The sequence below is a fragment of the Topomyia yanbarensis genome, chromosome 3, assembly GCF_030247195.1.
Source record: "Topomyia yanbarensis strain Yona2022 chromosome 3, ASM3024719v1, whole genome shotgun sequence".
In the NCBI taxonomy this organism is placed as follows: domain Eukaryota; kingdom Metazoa; phylum Arthropoda; class Insecta; order Diptera; family Culicidae; genus Topomyia; species Topomyia yanbarensis.
Genome location: NC_080672.1, coordinates 190,045,642 through 190,057,309, shown reverse-complemented (window position 1 = coordinate 190,057,309; position 11,668 = coordinate 190,045,642). Strand labels below are relative to the sequence as shown.

The 11,668-nt window shown below is 36.8% G+C and overlaps 1 protein-coding gene across 2 annotated transcripts in view; it reads left to right on the top strand.

Annotated features, from left to right (window-relative positions):
* LOC131691077 (probable ubiquitin carboxyl-terminal hydrolase FAF) overlaps window positions 1-11,668 on the top strand; it is a 673,880-nt gene that overhangs the window by 179,105 nt on the left and 483,107 nt on the right. For both annotated transcript variants that reach the window (XM_058977248.1, XM_058977247.1), the window contains exon 5: window positions 8,234-11,467. In XM_058977248.1, coding sequence (XP_058833231.1) covers window positions 8,234-11,467 — 3,234 coding nt within the window. The remainder of the gene's footprint in view (window positions 1-8,233; window positions 11,468-11,668) is intronic.

Here is an 11,668-nt window from a genome sequence, read left to right as displayed (position 1 = left end):
CATGGAAATTTCTTGAAAACACATGGCAATAAAATTTTCTTCTTCTGATGAATGCAGGATAGGGAAACAGAATCATTCTGCCAGGATTCTTTCTATAAAAATCAATTTTATCGTCTTACCATTTTTTCCAACCCACCAATTTCCACTACTGATCATGGAAATTTTTTGAAAAAGCATGGCAATAAAATTTTCTTCTTCTAATGGATGTTTTATCGTCTTACCATTTTTTTCCAAACCACCAATTTCCACTACTGATCATGGAAATTTTTTGAAAAAGCATGGCAATAAAATTTTCTTCTTCTAATGGATGTTTTATCGTCTTACCATTTTTTCCAACCCACCAATTTCCACTACTTATCATGGAAATTTCTTGAAAACACATGGCAATAAAATTTTCTTCTTCTGATGGATGCAGGATAGGGAAACAGAGCCATTCTGCAAGGATTCTTTCTATAAAAACAATTTGATCGTCTCCCATTTTTTCCAATCCACCAATTTCCATTACTGATCATGAAAATTTCTTGAAAAAACATGGCAATAAAATTTTCTTCTTCTAATGGATGCAGGATAGGGAAACATAATATTTCTGCAAGGATTCTTTCTATAAAATTCAATTTGATCGTCCTCCCATTTTTTCCAACCCACCAATATATATATATATATATATATATATATATATATATATATATATATATATATATATATATATATATATATATATATATATATATATATATATATATATATATATATATATATATATATATATATATATATATATATATATATATATATATATATATATATATATATATTTATATGTATATATATATATATATATATATATATATATATTATATATATATATATATATATATATATATATATATATATATATATATATATATATATATATATATATATATATATATATATATATATATATATATATATATATATATATATATATATATATTATATATATATATATATATATATATATATATATATATATATATATATATATATATATATATATATATATATATATATATATATATATATATATATATATATATATATATATATATATATATATATATATATATATATATATATATATATATATATATATATATATATATATATATATATATATATATATATATATATATATATATATATATATATATATATATATATATATATATATATATATATATATATATATATATATATATATATATATATATATATATATATATATATATATATATATATATATATATATATATTATATAATATATATATATATAGTGACTGTAGTTCCAAAAATCCAAAAAGTGCATGCCTGTGCCTTTTTAATAAATAATCATTCGAATACCAATCCAGCTGTTGCTCTTACTATCGAAAGGTCAAGATCAACAGGGGCGCTCGCGGACGTTTCCAAAAGTTCCTGAAGCCGGCACTTGTCTTGAAAAACAGTTTCTAGAAAGCTGTCCTAGCACTGGCATTGTCCTCTTCCTTCTCTGCAGCCTCGTCTAATGACTCAATCACATCCTGTAGCTCTTCATATTCCTCCCATTTTTTATTTAGCTTGTCGAACCTGAGTTTCACCTCGTTCAACACTCCGCCATTGTACTCCGCCAGAAACGTCGCGTGACGGTTCACTGATGCAAATAGCTGGTCCCGTTTGCGTAGTTTCTCTTTCAATTTTTTGTCCGCCATATAGAATTTTCAGCGGTCCAAGAAAGCAAGTTAAATCTGGAACCGAAAGGCACAGGAAGCATCCTCTAGCAACCGGTAGATTAACTGGACAGGTACTGACCTGGTACCTGTTTGAGACAGGGCCTTGAAATATTTTGACGCTCCCTGAACTCCGGTAGTTGAATTACGAACTTCGTTGATCTCGCTTTTGATCTCCGTGGCCGTAATCATCGAGGGTTTCCGGAGGATTAGTGTGCTCTACGCCAGTGACTGTAGTTTCGTTGCGTTGTCTTAGATTCAAAAGGAAAGAAAAGACCCAGGAGCACCAAAAATATGATAATAGAGTTTATTGGACAGGTACTCACCCGAGTGCCTGTCTAAATAGGCAATGCTGTTGCAATGCTTGAATATAGATAGATGAAAAGATCTGCGTGGCGTACCCACGCCAATTGAACAATGAAGAAACCGCGACAATGGCGATTTTCGCTAAGTAATTATTCTAGTTCCTATAACAGCAATCCAAATCCTATGTATCATGTAACTAGATCTCGCGGGATCAGAATTTTCGTTAAATTCCTTCTCCGATAATAAATAGAAGATCCGTTTTTATCAGCCCCCGATTTTATCAGTTTTTTTTACCTAATTTTGTCAACCAGACAGGGTTTCTAAGGTTATTTCTTGGGATTGAAGAAGAACATTATTACAACTTCGGTTTATTGAAAAGAAATAAACAAATATGTTTTGTTATTGTTCTTATTTTGTCAACCAAAAATTAGCCAAGGGGCTGATAGTATGTTTCGCTTGATCCACAATCCTGGTCACGGCACCATTTTATGTGGGGGTCGGTTTCAACGGATCAAGATGAATTAATTTCAATCTCCATTTATATCGTCCGCAGGTTCCAATTGACCGGCTTCCTCGTCCGGTTCACAGAAACGAATTTTCATTACGGTTTGACGAACAACCAACCTTTATTGATCTCATGCTCTATTTCTATGTATTATCCAAAAAATTTAAATTTATCTTACTTACAAAACGTTTGTTTTGTAAGTAAGATAAATTGTTTTGTTTTAATACTGAACTTAGAGAAACGACTACCGCTACTGTTACCTAGCTAACATTATATTGCCATTACTAGCTACCGTAGGCCGACTTGACTACTGCGCATATATTGAATCGGTTATCATGATCGTTTATAATTTCCCTCGCCTTATCAACCAAAATCGATTGTGATAAGGTTGATGGCTGAGAGCTAGTATAGTGACAAATGATTGTAGATGCTGTCAAAGATTAAAAATATCCTAATAATTGTACCTTACAAGTATCTTAGTATTGTAAATCTAATAAGCTAAGCTACCGTTAAAGCAGGCATCAATCAAGGTCAAGCGTCGTACCAATCCTATATAATAGTTTTACCTATCCGCATGCTGTAAAAAGATACTGATCTACTACAGGTAAGAAGCCTTCGAATTATCTGCAGTCAACTGCAACAAAGCATGAAAATGTACCTAAAAAATGGAAAATTTCCACTAATGCGGCAAAACGCAATTGATAGTGATTTCGCATAAGCCGAGGTCTTTTTCTCCCTAACCAAATAATAACCATATAATAAATTTAATGGTTTGAATTTAACGAGGTTAGATCAAGTTAAATATTTGGGTTTGATTTACGATAAAAACTTACTTTTAAGAATCAAATTTAAGGAATCCAAGCAAAATGCAAAGCAAATATATAAAGTGCTTATACCCTCTTATAAACAGAAATTCTTGACTATGCCCAAAGAACAAACTATTAATTTATGAACAAATATTTAGTCCAGTGATGCTATGTGTATTACCAATTTGGGCAAGTTGTTGTGCTTCTAGGCAGAAAACGCCTCAAAGGATTCAGAACAAAATTCTGAATATAATTTTGAAGCGTCCTCCATGGTTTGGCACAAACGAATTGCACAGACTCGCAAACATAAAAGCATTAGAAATTATGACGAACAGTATTATAAGCAATTTCCAACAAAAATCGTTGCAATCAACAATTGCAACGATTAGCTCTCTTTATAGTTTATAAGTTAGTAGGCTTAAAGCTTCCTACTGCAAAAATTAGACGTATATGGCACCCCTATCTCATTTGTATTGATCTGACATAAGTCAACATCTCAGCGGGCACAGAAATTATGGGCCCCACTGACAGTTTAAATTGTTTTGCTTGTTTTGAGCGAAGCTCGATTTTCACTAGTCAGATACCGTACGGCATGACGCAATTTTTAGACATTTGTTGAAAAGCGAAAATATTGGATAGCTAAATGAAGAAATGTTTTGTTATGGACATGTCGCTGAATAACAAAAACTTTACACCATGGTGCACCAACAAATGAAACGAACTCGACTATCACAAAATTGTGTCGAATGAAATTGATTCTGTTTGTTGTGGATCGACCCTAACGCGACGTTTTAGATGTTGGCATAGAAATCATGGCGGCGTAGCAGATACCTGAAAAATTACGTAACAGCGAAAGCACATTATATCTTAATAATAATTAGTCGAGTCCTGTAAACAATACGTCGCTGTTGTGCTATCTTATGACAAGCGCCATTTAGCACATTTCGAGAAAAACGATTTTGAAAGTTTGAAATTGAGTATCTTGAAACTTATAAATGGTATAAACAATTCAAAGAAGACAGTTGATGCTTCTATCTATTCTACATTAATCTCTCAAAGATCGGTTGACTATGTTGCGAGTTTTTATTATAAATGTAAACAAAAGTCGCACTCACACGTGTAGTATGGCGTATCATAATCGTGCATGGAAAATTTTCCATAGAAAAAACATCAATTATTAACTTTTATTCATATCTTTAGCTTAATTTGGTCCATAAACAATCGGTAGGATACATTTTGAAGGGAAATGAGTCAAGGAATCTAGAAAAAATAGTTATTTTTGGTTACAGTGTTACCAAGTATGCTATATTTCCAGTTTAATACTTAAACTGTAGTTTTCTCACAATTCGTGTATTTTTGTTTTGAAAATGATTATGCCATTGTATTTCCCAGATAGTTTTACGTATAGAAACATCTTATACCTCAAGATAACTTGAGCTAATCCCAGATACAGTCATTCAAAGCAAAATAATAAGGATTTTTCAGAGCGTTTCTCGCTATATCACAGTAACCAAGTAGAATATCAAAATTCTGAAACGCCACTTTGTACAAATTTTTTAGACAAGTGGGATGATATGTCTAAATCAGTTTACCCCAAAATGGCGTTTGTCATAAGATAGCACAACAGCGACGAATAGTGATGAAATGTCACCACTTGTAGCTGAACACTAAATACCTATATTGAATTAGAAATTTAATGCAAACTAAACAATATAATCAAATACAAAATAAAATATAAAAAAGCAAGTTACATTTAAAGATTGATAAAAATATAGGTTTAATTTTATTTCTCCTGAAGTGGATCTCGAAAGCGGCAGCGACACCGTTCAAAACATACTGAAGCTCAGTAACAATAATGTAGCAGTCGACCCAATAGCAATTGCTATGCTCTAAAATTACATGATTTTTGTTTGAATTCTGACATTGGTGGTTTATGCCCTCGGCATGATACTGTACCTTGATGTGGTCCGGGGGCTTTTCCACCAAAGCAGTATTACAGTGATTATATCACATAAACTTGGGATACGATTATTTTCTTTTTAGTTAAGCTACATTGTGATCAATTTTAGTACTTAACTTGGCGACCTTTATTATCCACTGCCATGGTCAAATAATATACAATGTGGGTTTAGGGCCCAATGCTCTCTGCAGGCACCTCATTCCAAACGTACAAACGTGGCCTACGCGATAACACAAACCTGGTCACAAGTACGAACGCCCGCGATCTCGCCAATATTCAAACACCCCGATTGATTAGGTGAACGTTGGAACCTAAGAACCTAAGCTCGCGCAATCATGAATCGGTCACGTCCGGAAGTCTCCGCCCTTGATCATAGCAGCCCAAATTCATGCCTTTAGTTGGACCAATAGAAATAAAAACTAGACAAGACGTCCATGTGCGATCGTTGAAGAATACGCGAACATGCGAATGGCCACACGCTTATAAAAATAATGTGTCCACGCGAAGTTACATACTAGCACACGCGACAAAAACGTCCACATACAAACGCTGGAGTCCTTCTCGATCATCCACGCACGACTACACCCACGATCTCGTAAAAAGTATAACACCCTGGTGACTTAGTGAATGGTTTAGCACTTATAAATTAACAATCCCGGTCTCGAGAGTGAACCTCCAAATGCCCGTGTTTGCGCGAAACTACATAAAAATCGAATGCAAAGTCACATACACGCGACAAAAAAAATAACAAAATGCTTGAGCCCTTCGCGACCATCCACGCAACCTATACTCGCGCTCTTCCAGACATTATAACATCCCGGTGATAATATGAACGTCTCGGCACTTGTAATCACTCAAACGCAGTCTCAAGCGTGAACCTACAGTCCCCCGCACTCGCGCATTCATGAATCGTTCGCGTCCGGAAGTCTCTATCCCCGATTCCAGAAGTCTAGGTCCATGCCTTAATTAACCTCTACAGTTCCAGTAGGACAACTCTCGAAAAATCGTCATATTATTAATACTCAATAACAATACTAACTCTTCCCTTTATTTTATTTTTTTTATTTATTTTCGGTCTCATGCGTTATTTTCTTGTGATGACCTTTTTGAGCTCATACATCCAAGAAGAGCAACATTGCTGCCAACAATGATTCTTCTCTGCCATCGGACGTCGCCAGGTTTTAGAACAATGGAATATGTATTCTCATACTCGATGGTATCAGATAAGTAGGAACGATCAACAAACTGCAAGTAGTATATTACACATTTCTTGTTTTGAAGTATAAAATATTCGTATTAAAATATTATTTACAGGCTCCACACATATCTCAACACACACAAATACACAAATGCTTGACAGGTGACTGGGCCAAGTGCATTCACTCGTAGGATCTATCATTTCGATGATCGCCTCGATTCTACGAAACCAGTGCACAAGTAAGCTGACATAAGCTAGTCTCATCTGGTAAATGCATGTAACCTGGAAACCCCAGACACGACAGGACGAGACGGACAGACTGGACTCGACGGGGCCTAGTTCAGAGTTTTTGAGCATTCTTCAATGCACGGTTATTGACCTAAAAAAAGAAGCATTCGGCATGTTATTTTTCCTTTTATTACTGTATCTTGAGTTGGGTTCATACTGATATTCACTAGCACAGTCAATTGCATATCCTCCCATATACATTCACATCCAAAACGTGCAAACGCCCCTAACTTTTGCGATAACACAAACCTGGTCAAAAACGCGAACTTACATTACAATTTCAATCATCCACACACACCTACGCTCGCAATTTCGCCAACACCCCTTTACTTAAGTGAACTTTTCAGCACCTATAACTTTACAACCGCGGTCTCAAGCATTAACCCACCACTCGCGCGATCATAGACCGGCTACGTTCGGAATTCTCTACTCTCGATCAGCCTAGACTCATGCCTTCAGTTGGACCGATCGGGAATGATGCTCATATTCACTAGACAACACGTTTCTCTACCATGCACTGAAAATTAATTATTAGATTCACGGTCCGCGCGCGATCGTTCGAGAATACACGTGAATGTGCGAATGGCAACACGGATCTAAAACCGGATTTATGCACGCAAAGTTGGAGACACGCTGGCATTCATATGCTCGAGCCTTTAGCGATCACACTATTACACAATTAGTAAACGCCCACGCTAACCCAGACAGATATGCACTCCTGGACCCGAACGCTAAAAACCACACCTTTCACGCATACACCACCCAGGACTGAACATTAGATTCATACATACAATGCAACAAGTAATAATTACAGGTATTCGTCTGGCAACCGGGGGAAGTACATCTCAAACGCAGAACTTATCATTTCAATGATGGCCTTGGATCTGCGTTGCCTGTGTTCAAGGCACCATAGCTTTGTCCGTCAGGTCAAGGATGTATGAAACCCGCTAGCCACCATCCTCGGCCCTAGCTGCCCACAAAGGGATAAAAAAAATCTGACATTGGTGGTTTATGTTTAATTTTACTATTCTGACATTGACGGTTTATATTTATTCTAACAATGATGGTTTATTTATTATAGTAAATGAGGGGTTGTAGGCTGACTGAACATTTTTGTAAAGCTTTTATGTTGTTTCAACTACTATATCTTCATGATATGTGTTTCAAATAGGCTGTTTGAAAAATGGTGATTTAAGCAAAATACTACGAAACTCTTTCTTTTAGATTGTGTGATACGCATAACAGTCCCATTACTATACTGCCGTGATACGCATAACAGTCCCACCTGCATAGGAAACCCATAGCAAATGGGACTGTTATGCGGATCACGGCAGTATAGATATTTTATGCTGTGCGTATCACAGCATTTAATAACTCTAAACTGATCCGATTCTTACATTATGCTACGTTTACTCTTATTTCAGAAATGGATTCGAGACAATGATGTTCTAGGAATAGTTCTGAGAGATTCACTCCACCAACCACAGTATGTCGAGAAGTTGGAGAAAATACTCCGTTTTCTTATTAAAGAAAAAGAACTCACGTTTGACGATTTGGATGCGGTGTGGCGTGCTCAGGCTGGAAAGCACGAGGCAATAGTTAAAAATGTACACGACCTCCTAGCCAAGCTTGCCTGGGATTTCAATGCGGAACAATTGGATCACTTGTTTAAATGTTTCCAGGCAAGCATGAAATCAGCTAACAAAAAACAAAGAGAAAGGTTACTAGAACTAAATCGTCGGCTGGCAGAAGATGACAAGAACGGTGTAATGGCGCAAAAAGTTCTTAAACTGTTCTGGACATTGGCACATAGTGCAGATATTCCTCCCGAAGTACTAGACCAAGCTCTGGCTTCCCACGTAAAAATTCTTGATTATAGTTGCTCACAAGAAAGAGATGCTCAGAAAACAATGTGGCTAGATAAATGCGTCGAAGAACTCAAAGCTGGGGACGAATGGGCACTTTCCGCCTTGCGTCTTATTCGTGAGATATGCACACTGTATGAAACAACATCGAGTCATACACCAAGGGTGCACCAAATGTTAACCAGGCAGCAAGTAATCGACAGGCTACAAAATGAGCATACACTAGTAATACTAGTAACAACTAGTTTGACTAAATATATGGATAAAGTAAGAGTACAAGTTAAGCAGAATCCAACATTGAACCCTATGAATCTGATACTAGACAAACGGTACCCACATCCACAGCAAATACAAGAACGACTTGAGTTTTTAAAATTTCTACTAAAAGACGGTCAGCTATGGCTCTGTGCCGAACAGGCAAAGCAGATCTGGCAATGCTTGGCGGTTAATGCAGCTTTTCCAAGTGACCGTGAAGAATGTTTTCGTTGGTTTGGTAAGCTAATGGGCGATGAACCGGACCTAGATCCTGGAATCAACAAAGATTTTTTTGAGAACAATTTACTGAAATTGGACCCGACCTTACTAACGGAAAGTGGTATAAAGTGCTTCGAGCGTTTCTTTAAAGCGGTGAACTCAAAAGAGGAACGCCTGAAAGGAAAACAGCGTGGTTACGTGCTCGATAATGAGGATTTAATTGGCAAAGATTATCTCTGGCGGGTGATTACTGATGCTGAGGAGGATATCGCTTTTAAGGCAATAGACTTACTCAAGGAAGTGTCTACTGCTCTTGGGCCAAGATTGCAGGCCAATTTGAACGATTTCCATGAAAACTTTATCAGTGAATGCTGTGATAGGCTACAAAACTACTACGAGACTGTAAAGGTGTTGACTGGTGTAATTGAAGAAAATTCAAAACTTGTAGATGATGATATTAGTAGTACAAGACTGCACACGGCAGAAAAGATGTGTCGTGTAGTGAAAACACTTCAAGAATACATAAAAGAATGTGATAGAAACTATACAGGTGAACGAACGCTGCTACCTTTAAGTCGAGCGTCGCGTGGAAAACACATAAATCTATACATACGTTTTCAAAATCCAGGACGACAACTAGAAGATTTGGAAGTGATTACACACAACAACGAAACGATATTCTCTTTCAAACGTAATCTGTTGAAGCGAATTAAAGCTACCATAAATAATTTGAAAATTGATTTGTACAATTGCAATGGGGAACCAATTGAGATAATCGACGATCGCCATCCATTGTCTAATTACAACATTCGCGACAAAACTTTAATTACGGTAAAGCTCACACCGAGTGGATCTGGTTTAGCTAGCTCTCCCGACAGCTCAAGTGACAGCAGTTCTAGTTCACCTCCGAGACCTTGCCTGGACATGCTAAGGTCCGAGTCCGAGGATATGCTGCCAGGTGTGATTATTTCTCAGAAGCCAGCATACATGGATTTCCTTCTAAAAATCTATCAGCTTGGAAGTGATCTTCAGCACGGTTTGTTAAGAGACAGTTGTGTTTTCCTTTTGCATCTTTTGCCATTAGATAGACAGACAGTCGCGAACATACATGCGATGTGTAATTTCAACAATTCGGAGAAAACAACCAACTCATTGGTAGACAATAATAGTAGCACTCGCACTCCAGAAGCGCTCTTTATTGATCCAAGCCCAGCACGTGTTCTATACAATCTTGAAGTAATCCACGCAATGCTCATACCAGCGCTAGATCCTGGTAGTGAGGCGACACTCAATCTTCAATCGCGCTGGTTGCATTGCGGTGCATCTCATTTCATTCTGGATCTATTGACGAAAAACAACTTTTTGCCTACTGCTGACATGCACACGAAACGTGCAGCCTTCCACTGTGTGCTCAAAATAGTGAAATTTTTCCTCTATATTGCTGGCTGCATACTTAGCAAAGTTGGCAATGATCCTAAAAATTTTCACCCTGATACCGATCGCTCGCAGGTCGAGATAATAAAACAAGTTATACAAGCAATTCCTGGAAATTCTGAATTGACAATCAGATCCATGGCAGTCAAGCTGGCACAGAATATCGCTGATGAAATGTTAACGCCTAGTGCAGAAGGCGACAGGTACCGTAACCTATTTCAATCAACGCTACATTGGAGTTTGCCAGACATGTCTACTATCAAAGCAATTGTAAATCTTGCTTGGGCCGCTTCAGGCAATAACTTGGAATACATTGGATCATCAGTTGACTTCAGCCAGAATATAACTGCTCCGGAATTGGCTGATTACGCTGTCTGTAAAGAAGCTCTTGAGGTGCTCTGCATTGCATTAGTTCTACATTATAGTGCATACGAAACACTTAGTCGCGATAATACCTGGTCGATTTTCATACAGTCTCTGGTTCTCACAAATCCTTCGCGTCATATACGGCAAACTGCATACGAACAACTTTTTCTCATTAGTACTTACTGCGCATCGGATAGACGACCATTCCTATTTATGGTAAAACTGTTGATTAAACTTTTACGTACAGTGATTCCCCAGCATCAGGAAACTTGCGCTGACTACTTTCAATTGTTTTGCCGAATACTTAGTTATGGATGTTCATATAGTTGGCCATTGCCCATATGCGAAGAATTATTGATACAAGAAATAGATTGGTTACGTGCTATTCGCGACAGTGTAAAGTCAACTGGCGGAACTGGAGTACACGATGACCTTCTGGAAGGCCACCTGTGTCTAACAAAAGAACTAATGTGTTATCTTAGCCCAGAAGTAAAATCACTAAGAAGTGACTTAATAACGGTAAGTTTGGTTAATACTTTTATATCTACAGCATTGTTTTCGAATTTCTTTAAATCCTTAGTAAATCCGAAAAAGTATACTGCACCTGTACCTCGTTTTTGAATAATCCCATTCGCTTTTTTGTGAAGTTCCTTTGTGGATTAACTGTTAGGGTAATTTGGGGAGAGATGTTGCACATTCTTAAAATAAATTCTGCATCAG